The 25,927-nt window shown below is 45.7% G+C and overlaps 1 protein-coding gene across 6 annotated transcripts in view; it reads left to right on the top strand.

The window, feature by feature from the left end:
• Window positions 1-284: 284 nt before the first annotated feature.
• Window positions 285-25,927, top strand: part of BLTP2 (bridge-like lipid transfer protein family member 2) — a 32,571-nt gene continuing 6,928 nt past the window's right edge. For 5 of the 6 annotated variants that reach the window (XR_009348069.1, XR_009348068.1, XM_059149190.1 and 2 more), the window contains exons 1-26: window positions 285-438; window positions 1,325-1,448; window positions 1,967-2,016; window positions 2,310-2,457; window positions 2,635-2,753; window positions 2,982-3,042; window positions 3,230-3,419; window positions 4,238-4,361; window positions 4,526-4,650; window positions 4,892-4,959; window positions 5,072-5,217; window positions 6,750-6,868; window positions 6,977-7,140; window positions 7,302-7,560; window positions 8,089-8,294; window positions 11,654-12,746; window positions 13,181-13,372; window positions 13,502-13,704; window positions 13,852-13,970; window positions 14,092-14,312; window positions 14,806-14,996; window positions 15,112-15,211; window positions 15,344-15,546; window positions 17,195-17,489; window positions 20,322-20,479; window positions 20,757-20,963. Coding sequence is in view for 4 of the 6 variants with exons in the window: in XM_059149190.1 (XP_059005173.1) it covers window positions 374-438; window positions 1,325-1,448; window positions 1,967-2,016; window positions 2,310-2,457; window positions 2,635-2,753; window positions 2,982-3,042; window positions 3,230-3,419; window positions 4,238-4,361; window positions 4,526-4,650; window positions 4,892-4,959; window positions 5,072-5,217; window positions 6,750-6,868; window positions 6,977-7,140; window positions 7,302-7,560; window positions 8,089-8,294; window positions 11,654-12,746; window positions 13,181-13,372; window positions 13,502-13,704; window positions 13,852-13,970; window positions 14,092-14,312; window positions 14,806-14,996; window positions 15,112-15,211; window positions 15,344-15,546; window positions 17,195-17,489; window positions 20,322-20,479; window positions 20,757-20,963 (4,950 nt within the window). In the remaining 2 variants the exon portion in view is untranslated. The remainder of the gene's footprint in view (window positions 439-1,324; window positions 1,449-1,966; window positions 2,017-2,309; window positions 2,458-2,634; window positions 2,754-2,981; window positions 3,043-3,229; window positions 3,420-4,237; window positions 4,362-4,525; window positions 4,651-4,891; window positions 4,960-5,071; window positions 5,218-6,749; window positions 6,869-6,976; window positions 7,141-7,301; window positions 7,561-8,088; window positions 8,295-11,653; window positions 12,747-13,180; window positions 13,373-13,501; window positions 13,705-13,851; window positions 13,971-14,091; window positions 14,313-14,805; window positions 14,997-15,111; window positions 15,212-15,343; window positions 15,547-17,194; window positions 17,490-20,321; window positions 20,480-20,756; window positions 20,964-25,927) is intronic. The other variant, XM_059149194.1, reaches the window with a different exon arrangement.

The following is a 25,927-nucleotide window of genomic DNA, read 5'->3' as shown; positions in this document are numbered from 1 at the left end:
GACTCCTGCAAGCCTCAGGCTCCCCATTTCCGGGTGCGGAAGGGTGGGTCAGGGGCGGGGCATGAGTGTCAGTCGGCGCGAGGTCCGCCCCCTACCCCTTCGTGCGCCCTGGCTCCTCTGGAGCCACGCCCGAACTTCGCGCAGGCAGCCGGTCGGCCCTGCCGGCTTGCTGGCGCGGGGAGGAGTGGGGCAGGGAGACAGCTGGCTGGCTGGCTGGCGGGCTGTGGGGGGCGGGGTGCACGCGCGCCAACGCTTCCCAGTCCAGCGCTTTTCCTGCGCGTGCGGCTGGTCGGCCCGCGGCGGCGCAGAGCGGAGCCGGCGTGGGGGGGCCCCGGCAGGGCGGGGGCCGGAGCCAGGCCGGGCAGGGGCCGGAATGCCCCTGTTCTCCGCGCTGTTGGCCTTGCTCTTGGTTGCCCTCAGCGCCCTCTTCTTAGGCCGGTGAGAGGATCCCGGCTACAGCGGGTGGAGGCTGGGGAAGGAAGAGAGACTGAGGAGGGGGCACGCGCTGGAAAGGCGCGCGGGGCCGGGCGGGAAGGGAAAGCGGGCTGGAGGAGAAGCTGCGCTGGCGGCGGAGGGGGAGGGCTTGAGGGGAGCCGCGGAGGGCGCGCGCGGCGGGCTTGAGCGGGGGCGTGCGGCCCGAGCTGGCACCGAGAAACTGGGAGTAGGGGACACTGAGGGACCGGGCGAGGCCTGAGGGGATGCTGAGGCTGGGAACTGAATAGGGGTGTGTGTGTGTGTGTGTGTGTGTGTGTCGGGGGGGGGGAAGAGAAGGGGGCCCGGCCTGGTGGCCTCCATTTGCCCCTGAGTGTCCCCGTCACTGAGCGCAGAGGGCACCTGCAGCCTCGCCCTAGGAGACGGAACAGGTCTGGCTGCCCAGGGAAGAGCGGCATTTGAGCCGGCCGGGTGTGACCCCACGGTGCCTTCTCGCTGACACCTGTCTGGGGGGCGGAGACAGAGACCCCGTGGGGGTAGTGTGTGATGACACATCTGACACTGCTGCCTGTATTTCGACTCCCCGTTGGGCTTCTTCCTCCTTCATCTGGGGTTCCTAAGGATTGGAAAGATTGCTTTCTTTGTCCCCAATTTAGGAGGTGGACTGTAGTTTGTCTGATTTCATTTGGGTGGAGGGGACACTCCAGGGCTAGGGTTTTGATCTTTGCGGCCGAGTGTACCTGACAGAATGTTGTTTTGGGAGACCGGAGAGTTGCCCAGAAGATCCAGCTTTAGGACATGACCTTTTTGCAAGGCCTTCTAGGACCAGGAAGGGGTGAGGGAAGCCAAAATTGGAAGATGGTCCTGGGAACTCACAGGGATTTTTCTGCAGGTGGTTTGTGGTCCGGTTGGCCACCAAGTGGTGTCAGCGGAAGCTGCAGGCGGAACTAAAGATTGGCTCCTTTTTTTGGATCCAGAATGTCAGCCTTAAGTTTCAGCAACACCAGCAAACAGTGGTGAGTCTTGGGGAACTCCCTGGGTGTGTGTGGGGTGGATTCAGCTAAATTTTAACTATTTCTTTTTTTTTTTTTTCTCTAAAATCCTGGGTAGCTTTCCTAGTTAGCCCAGCCTTGTCACTTCTTTGCCAAGATGATTTTAGAGTTTGGAAGCACTGGGATTGATGCAAGTTGTTGAGTTAAAAATGCTTATAAGGCACAGAGTGTTCAGGGTACAATAAGAAAGATACAGAACTGAGCACAGAGAAAAGATAACAGGAAATAAGCACTTACTGTTCTAATTTAAGAGGAGAAATAGTAACATGTCCATAAAAGAGAAATACTGAGCAAGTTCAACCAGTGTCATTGTGAGGAGCAGGATATAGTGCTGAGGAGAGAAGTTGGTGGAAATGGAGTGGAGAATATTTAGTGGAAGGGCTATAGGACTTCCTCCTCTTCTTAGAAAATTTCCTGGCTGTCAAGCTGCTCATGGCTTAACTAGCAGCTAGTGTACAAAGCTATTTTCCACACTGTTTTAGGAAATTGATAGCCTGTGGATTTCCAGCAAACTCCTTAGCCATGATCTGCCGTGAGTACCCTATATCCTCTCTCTTCCCTTGGGGAATATTTTGGGATTGGAGTTTGCAGACTGACATTCTGCAGGGGCCTCACAGCCCAAGGAGGGGGCTGGGGTTTTGCTGATGTCTCCTGGTTAGCCTGGAGGCTATTATTTTGTGAGACAGATATTGATAACTGCTATGAGGCTATTCTCCATGATTTGAGCTGCATTTTTAGGGAGGATTGGAGAGTGAATATTGGGGAGGGGAGAAGACTGCCATAAAGGGCTGGACCTGATGGCAGTGGGATCTCTCTTCTGGGCAGACGCTATGTGGCATTGTGCTTTGGAGAAGTGCGTATCAGAACGGACCTACAGAAGGTTTCTGGCCTGTTTGCCCCATTTTCCCAGAGCACTGGGGTGCATCAAAAGGAACTGTCCTTCAGTCCATCCTTACTGAAGATCTTCTGTCAGGTGAGATTCTTTTCCCAGTTTCTTGGACTGTAGTAGGATAGCTGGCTGTAGAGTGATGGGTGAATTTTTCTGCTGTTTTGGGAATATAATACCAAGAGCTGTCTCTTATTCTTTCTCCACTGGAAAGGAAAGGCAGTGCCTTGGTACTAATGATTATTCTTTGCTGCTTCTTTCTAGCTCTTCTCCATTCATGTAGAGTCTATAAACATCATGGTTCTCAAGGTGGCTACTTCTGAGTCTTTGTGGCACATTCAGATCAGAGGAAGCAGCTTTCTTTTGGATAGTGATGGGAAAAGGTAACCACTGGGTGAAAGAAGATCTGGTAGTCCCATTCTTGCCTTACAGTGTCCGCATGGCTGGATGTCTGGGTTTTATAAAGGTGTCAAGTTCTCATTCTATAACAATTTGAGGAGAGGTTAAGGTTAGGCACTTTTCTTTGCCTTGTTCCATTTAGCCAGTAAAGCTTGACTGAAGTTAAGTGGTGAGAAAGGGGCCGAGTGCTCTTAATTTTTTTCCTTTCCCAGGCTGAAATGTGAGGTGAGCCTAAATCAGATCAACAGCAAAGTTCTTAAGAGTGGCCAGTTGGTGAGTATGCCATGGTCATTTAGATGCCTTGTTTCCTTCTGGGCGTGGGATATGAAGGAGCTTACATTCTAGGTTCTGTGTTCTTATGGGGAGTTCTCTCAAGGTGGTGTTCTAGACCACTGCATTTTGACCCAAAACTCCCTGATTCCCTACATCTTAACACCTTAGCAGCTTATCCTCCCTACAGGAGGACACCTGCTTAGCGGAGCTCTCACTGGCCCTAAAGCTGTGTCTAGAGGTGGGCATCAGCAGTCGGCAACTGAAGGCGATCACTGTGGATATGTGGACACTCCATGCTGAACTGCATGAGGGCCTTTTTCATAGTCAGCTGCTACGCCAGGGCCCAAGCCTGGCACCCACATCTGTTCCTTGTTCAGGTAAAGCCCTGGTCAGTTAGCTTCTTGGGTGTGCTGTTCTCTTATTATTCTGGAATTATGTAAAAACAGTGGTCTCACTACTCATTAGGTGTGCTTTGTTATTCAGCATGACTTTTGACACTGAGGATAGCTAAAGGAGATAGGGCATTTACTTGTGGGTGAAAGAACTAATATTTAGTGGGTAATTATTAAAAATTAGACTTGTAGTATGAGTTTTTTGTATTGTCTCTCTAAATTCTCAGCATTTCACAAATGAGGAAACTGAAGCAAGAAGACCAGATAGGTGACTTGACTGAGGTCATAGAGCTAGTCAGTAGTAAAAATGCAGTATAAGTTATTTTGTCCCAAAGTCCATATTCTTTTTTTTTATTGAGGGTTGTTTTATTACCTTTTTTTGTTATTCATTTATTTATTTTTTTCAGCGTAACAGTATTCATTGTTTTTTGCACCACACCCAGTGCTCCATGCAATCCGTGCCCTCTATAATACCCACCACCTGGTACCCCGACCTCCCACCTCCTGGCCCCTTCAAAACCCTCAGATTGTTTTTCAGAGTCCATAGTCTCTCTCTCTCTCTCTTTTTTTTTTTTTTTTTTAAGATTTTATTTATTTATTTGACAGACAGAGATCACAAGCAGGCAGAGAGGCAGGCAGAGAGAGAGAGGAAGCAGGCTCCCCTCAGAGCAGAGAGCCTGATGCAGGGCTTGATCCCAGGACCCTGGGATCATGACCTGAGCCGAAGGCAGAGGCTTTAACCCACTGAGCTACCCAGGTGCCCCAGGATTGATGGCTCTTGTGTTATTCATTCATGTTTTCAGAAGTGACAGAGAACTTGACTGAGCCAGGTCTGCCTGGCCTGTACCTCCTCCAGCAGCTGCCAGATCAGGTCAAGGTGAAAATGGAGATCACAAGTGTGGTGCTGTCCATGAATAGTCAGAAGAGGTGAGATCTCTGCTGACACAGTGTGGAGAGAGATGGTTCGAGCTCTATGCTGGGGTCTCAGTAACCTGCCTAGTAGCTCCACTGCACTGAGCTTGTCTGTGGGGGGAAAGGGAGTAAGAATGACATTCCACGTATTTTTGAGTCAAAGTCTGGCTCTGCTCTAGGCACCTGAATTGGACGCTGAAGCTGCTGCATTTCCTGTACCACCGTGATGAGGATCAGCTGCCTCTTCGAAGCTTCACGGCAAACTCTGATATGGCACAGATGAGCACTGAACTCATACTGAAAGGTTCCTGGTGGGGGGGCCGTCGATACCCAAAGGACTAGACCCTCTCTTTCCCCCATGCCCCAGTTGGCCTTCTTAATTTAATATCCATGTAGCTGAGGATGGGGAGGAGGGAATATACTGAGAGAAAATAACCCCAACTCACGAGTTTTGGTGATAGTCTATTCATCTGCTTGTCTGTCTCTGTTTCCTAGTTTTACCTTTTGTTTTCCCAGTATTCTCTGATCACTCTTTGCCCTCACAGATGGTTTGTTGCTGTCCCAGAGTCGCCAGCGCATCGTCTGTCTCAGCTCCCTCAAGGCTAATGTGCAGGTGTGATGACTGTGGGACCAAGAATCCTTCCTTTCTGTGTTCTCTCCCTGTATCATTACCTTGTGAGCTACTGAGATAAAACCCAAGCCAATAGTTCTGGTGTTATTTCCAGGTGACAACGATTGACCTCTCAGCCTCCCTGGTTTTGAATACTTGTATTATTCATTACCGGCACCAAGAATTCTCTCACTGGCTGCACATGCTGGCCCTGGAGACCCAAGAGTCTAGTTCATCTGTTTTTAAGCAAAGAAAGAAAAGGTAGGTGTAATCTTTTTTTAGCCACCATCTTATCAGGTGGATTTTCAGATTCTTTTGATCTAAAGTGGTATATTGTGTTAAATATGTATTTTGATGAGTTCAATACCATTTCTATTTTATTTATTTTTATTTTTTGAGAGAGAGAGAGCAAGCATGGGAGCTGTGGGGGGAGGGGCAGAAGAAGAGGGAGGGGCTTGATTCCACCACCCTGAAACCAAGACCTGGGCTGAAATCAAGAGTTGGATGCCTAACTTACTGAGCCACCCAGGTGCCCCAATAGCACTTCTATTTTATATATCTTCCCCATTAAACTAGATTCTTTGACAGTAGGATGAGGTCCTTTTTGTTTTTATTTCTTCAGTGCCCAGCACAGTGCCGTGTTATATAAAATAAATAATTGTGCTGAATTTAAATGATCCACAGTCTTGTCTGCTTTAGATTATAAGATGGTACATCCTGTCAGCAGTGTCATCTCTCTCTGCATTGTGTTGCATAGAGAACTTAAGGTTAATGGCCTGGAAGCAGGGGCCACCTGGGTAGCTCAGTTGGTTAAGTGTCTGCCTTTTGCTCATAATCTGCTCATAATCTCAGAGTCCTTCGATCAAGTTCCACATCGGGCTCCCTGCTCAGTGGGGAACTTGCTTCTCCCTCTGCCTGCTGCTCTGCCTGCTTGTGCACGCGCCATCTCTCTCTCCTTTTCCGACAAATAAATAAAATCTTTAAAAATAAGATGACTTGGGGTACCTGGGTGGCTCAGTGGTTTAAGCCTCTGCCTTTGGCTCAGGTCATGATCTCAGGGTCCTGGATTGAGCCCCACATCAGGCTTTCTGCTCAGCAGGGAGCCTGCTTCCTCCCCCCAACCCCCGCCTGCCTCTCTGACTACATGTGGTCTCTGTCAAATAAATAAACAAAATCTTAAAAAAAAAAAAAGATAGGGGCACCTGGGTGGCTCAGTGGGTTAAGCCTCTGCCTTCGGCTCGGGTCATAATCTCAGGGTCCTGGGATTGAGCCCCACATCGGGCTCTTTGCTTAGCGGGGAGCCTGCTTCTCTCTCTCTCTCTCTGCCTGCCTCTCTGCCTACTTGTGATCTTTCTCTGTCAAATAAATAAAATCTTTAAAAAATAAAAATAAAGTAAATTTAATTTAAAAAATAATAAAATAAATAAATAATAAATTAAAATAAATTAATAAATAAAATATAAAAATAAATTTAAAAAAAGATGGCTTGGAAGCAGTGCTCCTTGGTTGTATTAGGTTGAATCATGTGATATACTGATGTTTATATTTACAGTTCTATTTGATCTCTGAATTGGCAGTCTCATATAGTTCAACCTAATAATCTTTCTTGCATCCCCACAGTTTACCATTAGGAATAACAAATTTAGGAGTTTGGTCTTTTATTTTCTAGTTGCATTCCATCCTGAGAATCACAACAAAACTCACCCTGACTTTTGAGAGTTTCAGTTATCTGTTTCATAATAGGAAGTTCCAGTTCTTTCTTTATCAAACAATCTTGTCTTGTCTCTATGCAGAACCTTCCCCCAAATCCTGGCTCCCATCATCTTTAGCACCTCCATCTCCAATGTCAACGTTTCCGTTCAGCTTGGTGATACACCACCCTTTGCCTTGGGATTCAATTCCATCTCTCTAGGTAAGACTCTGGGATAGAAAAGGAACAAGAATCGGTCCATTCGTGAAGCTAGGCCTAATTGATGGCTACAGTGGCTCCATAGAACTCTCTCCTACCTTCTTTGTTCAGATTACCAGCACCTGAGGCCACAGAGTATCCATCAGCGGGGTGTGTTAACTGTGGACCATCTCTGCTGGCGGGTGGGCAGTGACTCCCACATTCAGCGGGCACCCCACCCACCCAATATGCATGTTTGGGGTGAGGCACTTGTCCTGGACTCCTTCACACTACAGGTAGGTGGGGTACTTTGGTGAACAGCGGCCCATACAGTTTCCTTTCCCTGCCATGCTTTAGAGCACGGAGCACCTTTTTGGCAGAAAATGAGTCATCAGGGTGTTATAGAACTGTGTGTTCTGCATGCTCCTAATGGGGCTCGCTCTCTCTTCTTTTCTAGGGTAGCTATAACCAGCCTTTGGGCCTGTCTAGCACCCAGTCAGATACCCTGTTTCTTGATTGTACCATCCGTGGACTGCAGGTAGAAGCATCAGATACCTGTTCCCAGTGTCTCTCTCGCATTTTATCCTTGATGGACACACAATCTGGGAAGTCAGCTGCCTCTAGAGAATCTTCATTTGGGGAATCTGTGTCATTACTGTGGAAGGTGGACTTGAAGGTGGAGGACATGAACTTGTTCACCCTTTCTGCCCTGGTTGGTAAGTGGGACAGGGAGTCTATAGTTAACTGGGTAGTTTGTAACCTAAGCAGATTATACCGGTTCAGTCTGCTCCTTCTCATTTAAAGAAGGTGATTATTTGGACTTTTTCTAAATTAAAGGCATGAGATGCTGGAAGGTCTTACGTAACTTGGGTTTCTTGTTACTTCTTACAAGCTGATAGAAGGTATTAAGTATTAAGACAGATTTATTTTTAAAAAAAAGCTTTGATAGTTGATCAAGAAATTGAGACTTGTGTAGTTTTTTATTTCCTTATGTGTTTGGTTCTAGAGAGTAATATATCTCTGGGCACTTTGTAGGAGTTAGGGAGCTTCTTTGGCTTTGCTACCAGATTTAGGTAGAGCAAGATAGGAGAGGAAAAATTGCACTAAAATATGAGGAATGAACTTAGGGAGGTATAGGGAATAAAGAAAACTAGAGTGAAGAGAATGAGTAAGAAAGGAGAGTGAAGGCTGAAGTTGCCATTCGAGAGCTGAGAACCAATGCTAACGTGGTTTCTGGATATTAGGTGCTTCAGAGATCCGACTAGACACGCTGACCGTCCTGGGAAGCGCTGAAACCTCCACTGTGGGTGTCCAGGGACTTGTGCTGGCCCTGGTGAAGTCAGTCACAGAGAAGATGCAGCCCTGCTGCAAGGCTCCTGACATCCCCACTCCTGTGCTCAGCCTCTCCATGCTCTCCATCACCTATCACAGCAGCATCCGCTCTCTGGAGGTAATGCTTCTCTGGGGAGGTGGAGTCAGGTTGGTTTTTCTCTAGGCTGAAGAGCATTTTCCAGTCTTTTTTCTTTTTTTAAAAAAATATTTTATTTATTTATTTGACAGAGATCACAAATAGGCAGAGAGGCAGGCAGAGAGAAGAGGGTGAAGCAGGTTCCCCTCTGAACAGAGAGCCTGATGTGGGTCTCAATCCCAGGACCCTGAGACCATGACCTGAGCCGAAGGCAGAGGCTTAACCCACTGTGCCACGCAGGCGCCCCTCCCAGTCTTTTGAGTCTGTTGTGAAATTCATCTGTGTGAAATATGACATCTTGCATTATCCTTTTTGTCCTGGCTTGTTCTGTACATTTTTAACTCTTTATTATGGAACATAAAATACACACAGAACTAGAGAGAATATATGAACTTGTATGTATCCATACCTAGCTTCAGTAATTACCACTTAGGACCAACTTGTTTCAGCTCTGTACCCACCAGTCACCCTGCCGCCCGCTCCTGGATTATTTTGAAGCTTCAAAATAATATACCAGGACATATAATTAATATAATGTATAATATAATGTAATATACCAGGACATATAATTTCAACCGTAAATATTTCAGTGCATATCTCCGAAAAATAAGAGGCTTTTTTTGTTTTGTTTTTGTTTTTTTTTGTTTTGTTTTTTTAAAGATCATGATGTGTTATTTCACTGAAGCCCTCAGCTTATTAAAAGGCTGGAAGGGAGGGGCACCTGGCTGGCTCAGTGGGTGGAGTGTATGACTCTTGATGTTGGGGTTGTAAGTTCGAACCCCATGTTGGGTTTAGAGATTACCTAAAAATAGAGTTTTTTAAAAAATAAAAGGTCGAAAGGGATCGGAAGATGGAGGCAGTGGCAAGTTCTAAGAGGCTTTCCAAGATCTTTTTCCTCAGGGTATCAGGTGAATATGGAACCCTCTTAGGAAGGGAGTTGGGGGTATCTTTCCAACTGTCAGACTTCAGCTTCCTTTGGAAGAAGTTGCCTTTTCAAGGCTGGAATTCAAAGGCATTTTTCTGTTCTGGAATTTAAATTTTCTCTGCTTAACTATTCAGAATGGACTTTGTCGGGGCACCTGGGTGGTTCAGTGGATTGGGCCGCTGCCTTCTGCTCGGGTCGTGATCTCAGTGTCCTGGGATCGAGCCCCGCATCGGGCTCTTTGCTCAGTGGGGAGCCTGCTTCTCTCTCTCTCTTTCTGCCTACTTGTGATCTCTCTGTCAAATAAATAAAAATCTTTAAAACAAACAAACAAACAAAAAAACCCCCAAAAAACCAGAATGGACTTTGTTTTTCAAACTTACAAGGACTCCTTTCTTTGAAGCATACTTTCACATATAAGTCATTTGCTATATTGACTTGTGTGGTCAGTCTTTTTTATATTTTTTAAGAATTAAATTAAGTGGCACCTGGATGGCTCTGTTGGTTGAGTGTCTGATTCTTGGATTCCGCTCAGGTTGTGATCTCGTGGTTGTGAGGTCGAGCCCCATGTCAGGCTCTGTGCTCAGTGTGAAATCTTCAGATACTTTCTCCCTCTCCCTCTGCCCCTCCCCATTCGCACACACACCCTCTCCCCCTAAAATGAATAAATAAAATCTTTTTTTTTTTTTAATTTTATTTATTTATTTGACAGAGATTACAAGTGGGCAGAGAGGCAGGCAGAGAGAGAGAGGGGGAAGCAGGCTCCCTGCTGAGCAGAGAGTCCAATGCAAGGCTGGATCCCAGGACCCTGGGACCGTGACCTGAGCTGAAGGCAGAGGCTTAACCCACTGAGCCACCAGGCACCCCAATAAATAAAATCTTTTTATTTTTTTAAGATTTTATTTATTTAATTTGACAGAGATCACAAGTAGGCAGACAGGCAGGCAGATAGAGAGAGAGGAAGAAGCAGGCTCCCCCTGAGCAGAGAGCCTGACGCGGGACTCGATCCCAGGACCCCGAGATCATGACCCGAGCTGAAGGCAGTGGCCCAACCCACCGAGCCACCCAGGTGACCCAAATCTTTAAAAAAATTTTTTTTAAAGATTTTGTTTGTTTATTTGACAGGCGGAGATCACAAGTAGGCAGAGAGGCAGGCAGAAAGAGAGGGGGAAACAGGCTCCCTGCTGCACAGAGAGCCCGATGTGGGGCTCGATCCCAGGACCCTGGGATCATGACCTGAGCCAAAGGCAGAGGCTTTAACCCACTGAGCCATCCCGGTGCCCCAATAAATAAAATCTTTAAAAAAAAAAAATTAGGGAGCCTGGGTGGCTCAGTGGGTTAAGCCGCTGCCTTCGGCTCAGGTCATGATCTCAGGGTCCTGGGATCGAGTCCCGCATCGGGCTCTCTGCTCAGCAGGGAGCCTGCTTCCTTCTCTCTCTCTCTGCCTGCCTCTCAATGTACTTGTAATTTCTCTCTGTCAAATAAATAAATAAAATCTTTAAAAAAAAAAAAAATTAAGTCAAGATGCAATCATTGCATGAAACAGTTCCCCCCCCCCTTTTTTTTTCAAAGATTTTATTTACTTACTTAAGGTAAAGAGTGGGACAGAGAGCACGAGCGGGGTGAGGGGCAGAGGGAGAAGTAGACTCCCTGCTGGGCAGGGAGCTCAGTGCGGGATTCAATCCCAGGACTCTGGGATCATGACCCGAGCCAAAAGCAGATGCTTAACTGACTGAGGTACCCAGGTGCCCTGCATGAAACTTTCAATGGACATTGGGGAGGGTATGTGCTATGGTGAGTGCTGTGAAGTGTGTAAACCTGGCGATTCACAGACCTATACCCCTGGGGCTACAGGTCTGATAATACATTATATGTATATTTTTAAAGATTTTATTTATTTATTTGACAGAGATCACAAGTAGGCAGAGAGAGAGGGGGAGGCAGGTTCCCTGTCAAGCAGAGACCCTGATGCAGACCCTCGGCAGGGAGCCTGCTTCCTCCTCTCTTCTCTGCCTGCCTCTCTGCCTGCTTGTCATCTCTCTCTGTCAAATAAATAAAATCTTTAAAAATATGGTTATTATATAGAGTATGGCTATTATAGAAGATAACTCACAGAAACAAAAAGTGAAATGACTTATTAAGTATGTGCTGTATATACTGCATATTCTGTGGTAGTTACTGAAGAATCAACAGTCTAGAATCCAGTTGGGAACTCAAGAGTGTGTAAGTAAGAACTGTTAGCTCCATATATTCATGCTAAGGAAAACAAGGCAAGGGTGTAATTGATGCAGTTGCTCAAGAAATGGTCCTGAGTGGAGATGGTTCTGGACCCATGTGTGCATATATAATAATAATCTCAGCCATCTCTTATATTTTGGGATCTTGTAATTGACAGATCCTTTTCTCTTGCTCCCTGAAGGTTCAGTGTGGTACAGGGCTCACCTTACTTTGGAGCCCTCCAGATCACATGTACCTATACCAGCATGTCCTGGCTACCCTGCATTGCCGAGACCTGCTGAGAGCCACTCTGTTTCCTGAGTCTGTGCCACTCCTTACACTAGAGATCCCAGAGACTGCATCTGAACCAGAAGGCCTTCTCCCTGAGCCGTCTCCCCCAAAGCGGCTACTAAACCTGACACTAGAGGTGAGCACAGCTAAGCTGACAGCTTTTGTAGCTGAGGACAAGTTCATTACCCTGGCTGCGGAGAGTGTGTCGCTGAGCCGGCATGGGGGTTCTCTGCAGGCTTACTGCCCAGAGCTGGCTGCTGGCTTTGATGGCAATAGCATCTTCAACTTCAAGGAGGTGGAGGTACAGCTGCTGCCTGAACTGGAAGAGATGATCCTCCACCGGAATCCTTTCCCCGTGCTGCAGACCCTCCGGAACCGTGTGTGGCTTCTCTCCCTGGGCTCAGTCTCAGTGGAGTTTCCTTATCAGTATGATTTCTCTCGAACTCTGGATGAGGCTGTGGGTGTACAGAAATGGCTGAAGGGGCTGCATGGAGGAACTCATGCTCCGGCTTCTCCAAGCCCTGCCCCACTCCCACCTGATCTACTCTTGAAGGTTCATCACTTCTCATGGGTTTTCCTGGATGACGTTTTTGAGGTGAAACTTCGTGATAACTATGAACTAATGAAGGATGAAAGTAAGGAGAGCGCCAAAAGGCTGCAGTTGCTGGATGCCAAGGTGGCTGCCCTTCGGAAGCAACATGGGGAGTTACTGCCAGCCCGTAAAATTGAGGAGCTCTACGCCTCTTTGGAACATAAAAACATTGAAATCTACATTCAGCGCTCCCGTCGTCTCTATGGCAACACACCTATGCGCCGGGCTCTGCTCACTTGGAGCCTGTCAGGTCTAGAGCTGGTAGCTCTGGCAGATGCCTCCTTCCATGGGCCTGAGCGTGTGATAGAGCAAGTTCAAGAGCTTGATCCAGGCAGCCCTTTCCCTGCTGAGGGGATAGATCTTGTCATTCAGTGGTGTCGTATGCTCAAGTGCAGTGTTAAGACATTCTTGGGTAAGTAACACTTCTTCATTTGTAAATAGAGTGTAGTGTTCGCCCTCAGAGCTCCAGAAAGCTCTCTGAGTGACTGAAGAGGAACTCAGTTATATTGGGAACTGTGGTGGTTTTTGGATGGGTGGAGTGGGATGGGTGGGCTCCTCTTCATTTCTTGGTTCCTGAATTTCACCCTGAAACTGCTTGGCTAACACGAAGGACAACTAACACAGTCATCTTCAGGGTTAGTGTGCCTCTTGGATCTCGGTGTTATTCTACTCACCATCTGCTCGTGTCTGCACGCTGTTTTCCAGCTTTCCTGCCAACTGCCAGCTCTTGTTCTCTCAGTTGACCTTGTTAAATAGATGGGTAAAAGTAGTGGCAGGGGAGAAAATGCTCAAGAATGTTGAGACAGTCCTCTGAATAGCCAGCGTATATCCTCCCTGTAATAACAGTTCGGATAAGAGATTATCCCCGGTACCTGTTTGAGATACGTGACTGGCGGCTGATGGGTCGACTTGTGGGCACCGAGCAGAGTGGTCAGCCTTGCTCCCGGCGGCGTCAAATCTTGCACTTGGGGCTTCCATGGGGTAATGTGGCAGTAGAGAGGAACATGCCCCCACTCAAGTTCTACCACGACTTCCACTGTGAGTAGAGGAGGGCAGTTGGTGTGGCTGAGGGATGTTGTGATGGCTGGGATGGGAGATGAGTTGAGGTCCTCTGGAGTGAAGAAAGAAGTAGCGTAATAAGCTGTACCCTTTGCTCCTCTATCCCAGCGGAAATCTTTCAGTACACAGTGGTATGGGGTCCGTGCTGGGATCCAGCCTGGACACTGATTAGCCAGTCTGTGGACCTCTTGACCAAGCCCTCAGCTGACCCCAGCCCACCCTTGCCCTGGTGGGACAAGAGCCGTCTTCTGTTCCATGGGGACTGGCACATGGACATTGAACAGGCAAATCTGCACCAACTGGCTACTGAGGTGAGGGCTTCCGGAGTTGTTTTCTTACTAGGATGCTATGATTTGGGCTTGTATAGCACATGGCAGGGGGAGACCCAACGATACTTATTTGGGAGATTGGGAGATACTCTTATCCAGATCTCACCGAGTTGTTGGGGGTGGTTACAGGACCCATACAACACAACAGAAAATATGCACTGGGAGTGGAGCCACCTGTCTTTTCATTGGAAACCTGGTCAATTTGTGTTCAAGGGTGACTTGGATGTCAACGTGAGAACAGCTTCTAAGTGAGTGGAGTGATGGGTGGGGCCTCAACAGGGTGAGGGATTCAGGTTGGTGGGAGAGGGGAAGAGCCAGGGGGTTCCAAGTGATCAGGGCACTGAGAGCTGGGACTCTGTTGTGAGACAGGTATGATGACTGCTGCTTCCTTCACCTGCCTGACCTCTGCATGACACTGGACCTGCAGTGGCTATGCCATGGGAACCCCCATGATCACCACAGTGTCACTCTGCGGGCCCCAGAGTTTCTGCCTGAGGTGCCCTTGGGCCAACTCCATGACTCCTACCGGGCATTCCGCTCCGAGAACCTCAATCTCTCCATCAAGATGGATCTGACCCGGCACAGTGGGAGTGAGGCTTGGGTCTGGGGCAATGGGAGGAAGAGTTGAGAGGATGGGCTTAAACACAAAGGACTTGACCCTTTGGGGCGGGGATAGGGAAAGCAAGGGAGGATTTGGATTAGGACGTTTTTTTGAGAAAGGGTTGGTGAAGACAAAGCTTAGATTTTTTTTTTTTTTTTTTTAAGATTTTATTTATTTGGGAGAGAGAGAGTACAAGTATAGAGAGAAGGAGAAGCAGACTCACCACTGAGCAGGGATTCAGATGCGGGGCTCTATCCCAGGACTTGGAGATCATGACTTGAGCTGAAGGCAGAGGCCTAACCATCTGTGCCACCCAGGCGCCCCCAAAGCTTAGATCTTTAAAAGGAAAGGGTATTGGGGATATTGATTTGGAGCTGAAAGCTACTTGGGTTTTTAAACTTCTAAAAGCTGAAGCTAGGGATGGATTTAGGTTCATCTCTGTTTTAATCACAGGTAGGAGATATCTATCTTGTCTTTTACAGCAATATCCCAGCCCAGGATTCTGTTATATAGTAGTACCCTGCGCTGGATGCAAAACTTCTGGGCAACTTGGACTAGTGTCACAAGGCCTATCTGTCGGGGAAAGCTCTTCAATAACCTGAAACCAAGCAAGAAGAAACTTGGCCAGCACTACAAGCAGCTTTCCTATACTGCGCTTTTTCCCCAGCTGCAGGTCAGGCTCTGACATCTTCAGTTCTGTTCCCCTTCCCTAGTTTTTTCATTTTTCCTTATCTTCATCATCTCTCAGATACCATTCTTTGTTCAGCATTATGCTCTCTGCTTGTCAGGTGCATTATTGGGCCTCATTTGCCCAGCAACGGGGCATCCAGATTGAGTGCAGTCAGGGCCATGTCTTCACTAGGGGAACTCAGCGGCTTATACCTCAAGGTAGGTTCAAAGACTGCCTTCCTTTCTCGTAGTTCTTGCCCTCTTCGCCCTTCTCGTTTCTCTTCCTGCTTTCTGTCCCATGTTGCCCTTCTCTGTCGGTCTGCATGGGCTCTGTATGGCTCCTTCTCTCAGCGGGCACAGTGATGCGGCGCCTCATCTCTGACTGGAGTGTGACCCAGATGGTTAGTGACCTAAGTCAGGTGACTGTTCACCTGATGGCTTCGCCCACTGAAGAGAATGCTGATCACTGCCTTGATCCTTTGGTGACAAAGACCCACCTACTGAGCCTGTCCTCCCTCACCTACCAGCGGCACAGCAATCGCACAGCTGAAGAGGTACCGCTTGACTCAGTCTCTTTACAACCTTATTTGTGTCAGTATGTGTCTTGGTTTGTTTGGGCGGCCATAACAAAATACCAAAGACTGTGTGGCTTAAGCAACAAAAATATATTTCTCACAGTTTTGGGGGCTAGAGGTCTAAGATCAGGGTGCCAAGCATAGTCAGATTCTGGTGAGGGCTCTTTCCTGGCTTGTAGACAGTTGCCTTTGCTGTGTTCTCACAAGGCAGGAAAAGAGAAAGGGAGCATCCTCTTTGGTGTCTCTTTTTTTTAGATTTGGAGGAGAGCGAGCACAGGCAGACAAAGTGGCAGGCAGAGGCAGAGGGAGAAGCAGTTTCCCTGCAAAGCAAGGAGCCTGATGTGGGACTCGATCCCAGGATGCTGGGATCATGACCTGAGCTAAAGGCAGCTGCTTAACCAACTGAGCCACCCAGGTGTCCCTGGTGTCTCTTCTTATAAGGGCACACTGATCCCATCATAAAGCCCTACCCTCATGACATTTAAATCTAATTACCTCCTAAAGGCCACATCTCCAAATATTATCATACTGGGGATTATGATCTCAACATACGAAGTTTGGTTGGGGCAACAATTCAGTCCATGGCAGTGGGTTGCAGGCAAAGGTCCAGGTAATGTTTCTAACTACATTCCAAGCATATATATCATTATTATATAATGAATTCACTTATCAACTGTATCAGTGTCCCTCTTTTTGAAAATTCCTTTTCTCCTTCTCCTTCTAAAGATAGTCTCTTGCCCTTCAGGAAACAGTAAAACTTTTTTCCTAGGACCTTATTTGGTGGGATTTTTTGCCCCCTAATTAAGGAAAGATTTTATTTATTTATTTATTTATTTATTTTTTTAAAGATTTTATTTATTTGACAGAGAGAAATCACAAGTAGACGGAGAGGCAGGCAGAGAGAGAGGGGGAAGCGGGCTCCCCGCTGAGCAGAGAGCCCGATGCGGGACTCGATCCCAGGACCCTGAGATCATGACCCGAGCCAAAGGCAGCGGCTTAACCCACTGAGCCACCCAGGCGCCCCAAGGAAAGATTTTATGTTGAAATTTTTTTTATTCTCGTTTTTAATTAAGTAGGCTCCATGCCCAAGCTGGGGCTTGAATTCACAACCCTGAGATCAAGAGTCACATGCTCTACCAACTGAGACAGTTAGGTGACCGTATGTTGACATTTTCTGAACCATATAAATATAGTGGATATAGTCTGAGTGTATTCTAATGCACACATTAAGACCATTTAGTTTTTCTTTTTCTAGGGTTGCTTTATCTCTCCTAGAACAGATTTGTTTTTTCTTTTTAGGTGGCAGGGGGCAGAAAGAGAGAGAAATTTTTTTTTTTTGTTAAAGATTTTATTTATTTATATGAGAGAGAATGAGTGAGAGCATGAGTAGGGAGAGGAGCAGAGGGAGAGGTAGACTTCCACCAAGCAGGGCCTCCCCGACCCCTGACGTGGGACTTGATCCCAGGAGCTTGGACTCATGACCTGAGCCGAAAGCAGATGCTTAACCAACTGAGCCAGGCACCCAAATAGATTGCTTATTCGACAAGTTTGTTTTCTTATCTCTATATCTGTGGTACGGGAGAAATTGTGGGAATTTCCATGCTATCTTGTGGTTTTTGTTTCTTAGGAGCTCTCTACTCGGGTTGGGGATCCTGCCTTTCACACACACCAGCTGCACTTGGTAGATTTACGGGCTTCGTGGACAACCACAAATCGGGACATTGCCTTTGGTTTATATGATGGCTATAAAAAGGCGGCAGTACTCAAACGTAACCTCTCTACTGAGGCCCTGAAGGGGTTAAAGATTGAACCCCAGATGCCAGCTAAAAAGCCAAAGCAGAGTGTTCTGACCAGTGCCCCAGCCCCACCTCCCGTCAACACTCCCAGCTTTAGTGGACAGCCTGAGAAGGGGTCATCAGGAGGTAAGCTGGGGCAGATGAGACTTCATTGGGTTAGGGTTAGAATATGTCCATGGGATTGGACAGGAATTGGGAAGGACTAATTGTGGATGGTTCCATCTAGGTGTAGAGATGAAAACTATTGTTTCTCCATATTAGGCCACCTTAGTCTCTCTCTCTCTCTCTTTTTTTTTTAAAGATTTATTTATTTATTTAACAGGCAGAGATCACAAGTGGGAGAGAGGCAGGCAGAGAGAGGGAGAAGCAGGCTCCCTGCTGAGCAGAGAGCCCAACTCAGGGCTTGATCCCAGGACCCTGGGATCATGACCTGAGCCGAAGGCAGAGGCTTTAACCCACTGAGCCATCCAGGCACCCCTCTCTTTTTTTTTTTTTTTAAAGATTTTATTTATTTATTTGACAGAGAGAAGTGCAGTAGCTGAGGGGAGGGGCAAAGGGGGAGGGAGAAGTATGTTCCCTGCTGGGCAGGGAGCCTGAAGCGGGACTCAGTCCCAGGACCCTGGGATCATGACCTGAGCTGAAGGCAGACGCTTATCCGACAGCTCTGGAGGTGACCCAGTCCACCTTAGTCTTACATAGCAATGATATAAGGGCATTTAAAGGGTGTGATTCTGTGACCAAGAGAAGAGGATCATGAAGGAGTGATGGGTCAAAACAGTATGAGTAAGGGAAAGAAAGGATTAAAGAATTGTTTTGTGGTTTGATGAATTAATTTGTTCAGTCAGCCAATACTGAGTACTTAACAGGCACAAAGCACTGTGATGGGTTCATGAGAAATATAAAATGGAAGACCTTCTACTTGCTACAGCAAGTAGTTTATCATCTCTGGATGAGCTAACTAAGATTATTTGTTCATTCACTCAACCACTCATTCATTCATAGATTCTTTTTAGCTTATAGACGATTTATAATGCACCAGACATAACCCTAGACATTAGCGATATAAAGGTGAGGGAAAGCTCAGAAACTAGTAGGTAGGCATGTAAATTATTATTTCATTATGAAAATGCTTTGTAAGAATGTTCAAGGAGAAAGTATTTAAATCAGCATCGGGAAGTCTAGAAAGGCTTCCCAGAAAAGATCGTTGAGATGGGTCTTAAAAGATGAGTAAGAGGGGCTCCTGGGTGGCTCAGTGGGTTAAAGCCTCTGCCTTCAGCTCAGGTCATGATCCCAGAGTCCTGGGATTGAGCTCCGCGTCGGGCTCCCTGCTCAGCAGAGAGCCTACTTCCGACCCCTGTCTGCCTCTCTGCCTACTTGTGATCTGTCTGTCAAATAAATAAATAAACTCTTAAAAAAAAAAAGTAATAGTTCAACAGGCAAGGAGAAAGGAGAGGGCATTTTAGGGAGAAGGAATGATAAGTACAGAGGAATGCAAGTTCATGGTGAGTTTAGAACAAGGTGAAAAGTGATCATGTCACAAGTGAGAAGTGAAAGTATATGGGAGTTCTTGACTAGAGTGAAGAAGGGAGTGCAATCAGGGAAAGATTTATTGATGAAATAATATTTAAGCTGGACTTCGAAGCCTTATTATAGTTTGAACTTGTGGAAATGGGGAGAAAGGGCACTCAAGGCAGAGGGCGTATCCTGATAGGAGTAGAATTGGTAAAGCTCAATACGTTCAAAGGAGAGCAAAGAGTCTGTTTCAGTTGTCATAGAGAGTAGCTAAGATGAGGGGTGAGGGAAGATCCTGGAAAGGAAGGCTGTACATAGACCATCAAAAGTCTTCCATACAAGGCTAAGGAGTTTTTGGTCCTTACTTAGCAGACAGTGGTGAACTACTGAAGGCTTTTGAATAGGGATGTGTCATCATTAGACTTAATTTTTAGGAAGATAAATCTTGGGGTGCTGTGGAGAAGGACTCGGGGAAAACTGGAGGTGGAGGGACCAATAAGGAAACTATTGTGGCATCTCAACAACATGTAATAGTAGAGGCAATGAGAATGGAGATGGGGAGATAGATAGAAATGTTAATGTGTCTATGAAATGTGCAATGCAAGGAACACATCTAGGTAATGTCTAACAGCTGGAGATGAGATCTAAAAGCTTAGTTTCAGCATGAGCTAAGAGGTAAGGCCAAGGAGGTAATAATAGTTGCCTACTGTGTGGCAGGTACTCTGCAAAATACTTCTATATGTTTTTGCATTAAATTCCCTCAACAACCTTATGAGACACTTACTCTTATTTTACAGACATGGAAACTGAGGCCCAGGTTAAAGCAAGCTGCCAAAGGTCACAATCAAGAAACTGGCAGAGATACGATCTTAAATATAGGCAGACTAGTCTGATTCTGGAGGCTGCTATTAACCATAACACACTGTTAGACAAACTCATTAGAAGAAAAGAGGAAGAGGGGAACATGCCAAGGATGGACCTTAGGAGATACTTATTTTCTAAAACTTGGGAGAAAAGGATTTAGAGGCATAATCAGAGGAAGCAGTAGAAGTATGAGAACACAGTGGCACTAATGGCAAGGGAGTGGTTTCATGGGGAAAGGAGTGGTCAACAAACGTTTAAGATAATATGAAGTAAAAAATGCAAGTAACAAAATGAGAAAAAAAAGATCCTAGAATAATTCAGAGTTTGATATACCTAGGAGAAAAAATGCTGCCACTTACATAGTATTTCTAAGTTTCTTTTGGGAATCTATTACTTTTGTTAAATTGAAGGGGAAATGAAATGACAACCCTTATTGTGCCCTCAAGGATGAAGAGGTGGAGTGGATAAGTTGCAGATAGGAGAATGTGTTGTAGAGAAATTGAAGGAAGATCATTTGGGCCCTAGATGTGTTCCCTATCCTTTTGAGATTATGACTTTTTCCCACTTGCTGTGTCCCTGCAGGTGCCTACATGTTGCAGAAGCTGATTGAAGAGACAGATAGGTTTGTAGTGTTCACAGAAGAGGAGTCAGGTGTGAGTGACCAGTTGTGTGGCATTGCTGCCTGCCAGACGGATGACATATATAACCGAAACTGCCTTATTGAGCTGGTTAACTGCCAGGTAACTTGTCTTTACCAGAGCACCTCAGCCTTGGGCTAGATCATAGTATGTGTTCATCTTCTCCCACCATCAAATAAGAACGGGCAGACAGAGTTCCAAAAAAATATTCCTTCCAGCAGGTATCCAGGATAATCCAACTTTCATGTCTAAAACCATAGCATTCACTCAGTAAGCCAGAATTAGGCCCAGCTGTAGTCATAGGTGCAATCCTTTCATTAACCTTCTCACCTTCCCTGGTGGCCCTTGTGCTGTAATTCTGCTTCTGTCTGTGGTATAGATGGTTCTTCGTGGAGCGGAGACAGAAGGCTGTGTCATTGTATCAGCTGCCAAAGCTCAGCTGCTGCAGTGCCAACACCATCCAGCCTGGTATGGTGACACGTTGAAGCAAAAAACGTCCTGGACTTGCTTACTGGATGGCATGCAGTACTTCGCCACCACTGAAAGCAGCCCCACTGAGCAGGATGGCCGACAGCTCTGGTTAGAGGTTAGTTAGTGGCACTGGGAAGGCCCATTATAGTCCCACTTTTCCATATTTGGCTCCTTCCAGAAGACTGTTTGCAAGATTCCTGCTAGTACCTATTGCTCCAGCTTAGTAGAATAACGAAGCTGGTAACACCTTGAATGTAGGAATTGTAGGTAGTCTCTGATTTTATGGTCTGTGAGCACATAGTGCTTTTTTTTTTTAATCTCTTGCTATTCTTTTTCATTGCAAAGGAAATTCTCATTTCCCAGCACCAGAATGAAGTAGATTGGAACTTTTTTACTTCTCTTTTTTTTTTTAAGATTTTATTTATTTATTTGACAGAGAGATCACAAGTAGGTAGAGAGGCAGGCAGGGAGGGAAAGCATGCTCCCTGCTGAGCAGAGAGCCTGATGCGGGGCTCAATCCCAGGACCCTGAGACCATGACCTGAGATGAAGGCAGAGGCTTAACCCTCTGAGCCACCTAGGCACCCCAAGAACTTTTTTACTTTTTTTTTTTTTTTTAAAGATTTTATTTATTTATTTGACAGAGAGAGATCACAAGTAGACAGAGAGGCAGGCAGAGAGAGAGAGAGGGAAGCAGGCTCCCTGCTGAGCAGAGAGCCCAATGCGGGGCTCGATTCCAGGACCCTGAGCTCATGACCTGAGCCGAAGGCAGCGGCTTAACCCACTGAGCCACCCAGGCGCCCCACTTTTTTACTTTTGAGAAGATTGCTGATCCCTTCTAATAAAGCACAAAACCAGTGGGCAGCCAAGAAAATAGGCAGTAAGTTTGAGAACTTGAGATAAGTTCTCTATCTGCCCTTTCTCTTATTTCTCTTATGAAGATGGTTGATTGGTTGTTTCAGCAAAGTAGTAAGATTGAATAGAAAGATTGCTTGTCTAGTAGTCAGGTTATGTGAATTCTAATGCCACCTTTGCTATTATAGTAGCCATGAGCCCTTGAGCAAGTCATTGTTATTTATACAATTGAGTTAATACTTCCTTCTTACAAGATTATTGAAAGGATCAGTGAGACAGTGCTTTGAAAAACAAAGCTTCATTTAGAGGGAAAATAATCCTATCATTTTTAAAAAGTTGTTAGGTCAGAGGTGGTGTGTGTGTCAAGGTAATGTTTTCTTAGATGGTGAAATTATGAACAGTTGGCAGGGACTAGGTTTTCTTTTCAGCTTAGTAAAACAATTTGCATTATAATTTCTAGGATATAATATCAGAATTATTGAGAGATCTTAGTTTGTAAGGTAAGATGTACCTAGCCAGTATTCTTTTTTTTTTTTTTAAAGATTTTATTTATTTATTTGAGAGAAAGACAGAGAGAGAGCATGAGCGAGGAGAAGTCAGAGGGAGAAGCAGACTCCCCATGGAGCTGGGAGCCCGATGTGGGTCCAACCAACTGAGCCACCCAGGCGCCCCACCTACCCAGTATTCTTGCACAGGCGTGAAGTGGTCACGTTGTGCTGGGCATGGTACACCCAAACAGCTTATGCATCCAGCTGCATCTGTTAAGCACCAGTGTGGTAACTTCATTTGCCATTATACTCAATGGGGAAAAAGCTAATCCCTCTTCCCTGCCTGGTGCTTCTTATTCCAACAACCTTTGGGCTCAAATCTAGCAACCTCAGATGTAATTACATACAAGGTAATCATTTAATCAGATGTCAAGCCAAGGAAGGGTCAGGTTGTTGATAATATGAGAGGTCATGTAATGTATCATATTACAGCTGTGGTTCAAACAAACCGTGCTCTTTACCAGTAGTCGCAGGAGGTAGGCACAGAATATTCTAACTGCTCAGGCAGAGGTGGGCAAGATGAGCTATGTAAGATCTCGCATTTTCTGGGCCTCTGCTGCTTTCAGGCATGCCTTCTTTTGCTTGTGAACCCTTTATTCCCTGTCAGGCTATGGTATTAGCATTAGAATAGAATGTGGATTTGGCTTAGATGGGAGGGACTTTGTGGGTGGGTTTTTTTTTTTTTTTTTTTAGATTTTATTTATTTGGGGCGCCTGGGTGGCTCAGTGGGTTGGTTAAGGCCTCTGCCTTAGGCTCAGGTCATGATCCCTGGGTCCTGGCTTTCTGCTTGGCGAGGAGCCTGCTTCCTCCTCTTTCTCTGCCTGCTTCTCTGCCTCCTTGTGATCTCTCTCAAATAAATAAATAAAATCTTTTTTTTTTTTTTCTAATCTTTTTTAAAAAAAAAAATTTATTGGGCGCCTGGGTGGCTCAGTGGGTTAAGCCGCTGCCTTTGGCTCAGGTCATGATCTCAGGGTCCTGGGATCGAATCCCGCATCGGGCTCTCTGCTCAGCGGGGAGTCTGCTTCCTCCTCTCTCTCTCTCTGCCTGCCTCTCTGCCTACTTGTGATCTCTCTCTGTCAAATAAATAAATAAAAAATCTTAAAAAAAATTTATTTATTTGAGAGAGGGAAAAAGTGTGCTTGTTGTGCATGGGTGTTCAGGGGTAGGGGCAGAGGGAGAGAGAGAGGGAGAGAGAATCTGGAGCAGACTCCATGCTGAGTGCCAAGCTGAAGCCCTGAAATCATGACCTGAGCTGAAACCAAGAGTCGATCGTTGAACCGACTGATCCAACCAGAAACCCTGATATTAGCTATTTTGGTGTGAAGTGGTTTTGATTTGCATTACCCTGATGATCAGTGATGTTGAACATCTTTTCGTGTTTCTGTTAGACATCTGTATGTCTTTTTTGGAAAAACATCTACTCAGGTCCTCTGCCCATTTTTAAATTGGATTAATGTTTTTTTGATGTTGAGTTGGAGGAGTTCCTTATGTATCATTTGCAAATATCTTCTTCCATTCATTCTTCCAGCCTGTTTGTTTTGCTTATGGTGTCCTTTACGGAGTTGGCAGAGGACTTTCATCTTGCCTTTCCTATATGAATTTTTTGTGACTTGGCAGATTTGCTTATGGTCTATCCATATCACTCATTCTGTTACTCATTTTGACTTAAGCTTAGCAGAGACTTAGCTCAGCAGAGAGCCTGCTTCCTCCTCCTCTCTCTCTGCCTGCCTACCTCTCTGCCTACTTGTGATCTCTGTCTGTCAAATAAATAAATAAAATCTTTAAAAAAAAAAAAATTCATTCCCCTTACCCCATAGTAAGTGTCAGAGTGATCATCTGAAGATGAACACATGAATATCAAAGTGGGTGGGAAAGTCATTGGTTTTGATCAAATTTGTTGTGCTTAACATGATTTGAATTTTTTCCTGTTTTCTTAATCTTGGTAAAATACATACAAAATTTATTGTTTTAACCATTTTTAAGTATAAAGTTTGGTGGTATTAAATATATTCATGATGTTATTCAACCATCACTACTATCCATTTCCATGACTCCTCATCTTGTAAAACTGAAATTGTACCCATTAAACAATAACTCCCCACCTCCCCCTTTTCAGTCCTTAACAACTACCATTGTACTTTCTGTCTCTATAATTTTGACTATTCATTTTTGGTTTTGTTTTTTTAAGATTTTATTTGATATAGACAGTGAGAGAGGGAACACCAGCAGGGGGAGTGGAAGAGGGAGAAGCAGGCTCTCTGCTCAGGGGTCCTTGATCCCTGTTCGCTGGGATCATGACCCCAGCTGAAGGCAGACACTTAATGACTGAGCCACCTAAGCATCTAGTTTTGACTATTCTTTTTTTTTTTTTTTTTAAGTTTTTATTTATTTATTTGACAGACAGTTATCACAAGTAGGCAGAGAGGCAGGCAGAGACAGAGGGGGAATCAGGCTCCCCGCTGAGCAGAGAGCCAGATGCAGGGCTCAGTCCCAGGACCCCGAGATCATGACCTGAGCTGAAGACAGGCTTAACCCACTGAGCCACCGAGGCGCCCCTAGTTTTGAATATTCTTTTTTTTTTTTTTAAGATTTTATTTGTTCATTTCACAGACAGAGATCACAAGTAAGCAGAGAGGCAGGCAGAGAGAGAGGAAAGGAAGCAGACTCCCTGCCGAGCAGAGAGCCCCATGCAGGGCTCGATCCCAGGACCCTGGGACCATGACCTGAGCCGAAGCCAGAAGCTTTAACCCACTGAGCTACCCAGGCACCCCTAGTTTTGACTATTCTTAAGTATCTCATATAAATGAAATCATATAGCACTTGTCTTTTTGTTGTAACTGACTTAATTTCACTTTCTAGAATCTCTTCAAGGTTTATCTGTGTTGTAGCGTCTTCCTTTTTTTTTTTTTTAAGAGAGGGAGAAAGGAAGTGGGAAAGAGAGAGAGAGGCAGGTAGGGGGAAGGGCAGAGAATCTTAAGCAGGCTCTGTGCACAATGCAGAGCCCAGTGTGGGGCTTGATCTCACAATCCTGAGATTATGACCTGAGCCAAAATCAAGTGTTGGACACTTAACCAACTGAGCACCCAGGTGCCCCAGCATCTTCCTTTTTAAGACTGAATTCCATTGTGTGTGTGTGTGTGTGTGTGTGTGTGTGTGTGTGTATACACCACATGTTGCTTATCCATTCTTCTACCAATGGATATTTGGGTTTCTTCCATATTTTAGCTATTGTGAATAATGCCATATGAACATATACAAATCTCTTCAAGACCCTGCTTTCAGTTCTTTTGTGTATATATCCAGAAGTAGAATTGCTGGATCATATAGTAATTCTGTTCTTAACTTTTTGAGGAATTGTGCTTGAGGTAGTATTTGCCACAGTACCATTATACCATTTGACACATCCCCAACAGTGCACAAGGAATCCAATTTCAGCACACCCTTGCCAGCATTTGGTATATTCTCTCTCTCTCTTTTTTTTTTTTTTTTTGATAGTCGCTATCCTAATGGGTGTGAGGTAGGACAGGATTTAATTTTAACCTAGCTTGCTTTTCTGGCCTCAGGCCTGCAGGTTTGGCAAATGTGCATGTAAATCATTTGGCTTTGGGGAATTTGAGTGGTTTGGGCCAGGAGGAAGTCACGTATGTCTTATACCATGGGAGATCCTTAGGCTATTC

The sequence above is a fragment of the Mustela lutreola genome, chromosome 15 (assembly GCF_030435805.1).
Source record: "Mustela lutreola isolate mMusLut2 chromosome 15, mMusLut2.pri, whole genome shotgun sequence".
In the NCBI taxonomy this organism is placed as follows: Eukaryota; Metazoa; Chordata; class Mammalia; order Carnivora; family Mustelidae; genus Mustela; species Mustela lutreola.
This window is presented reverse-complemented; position numbering and strand designations above follow the sequence as displayed.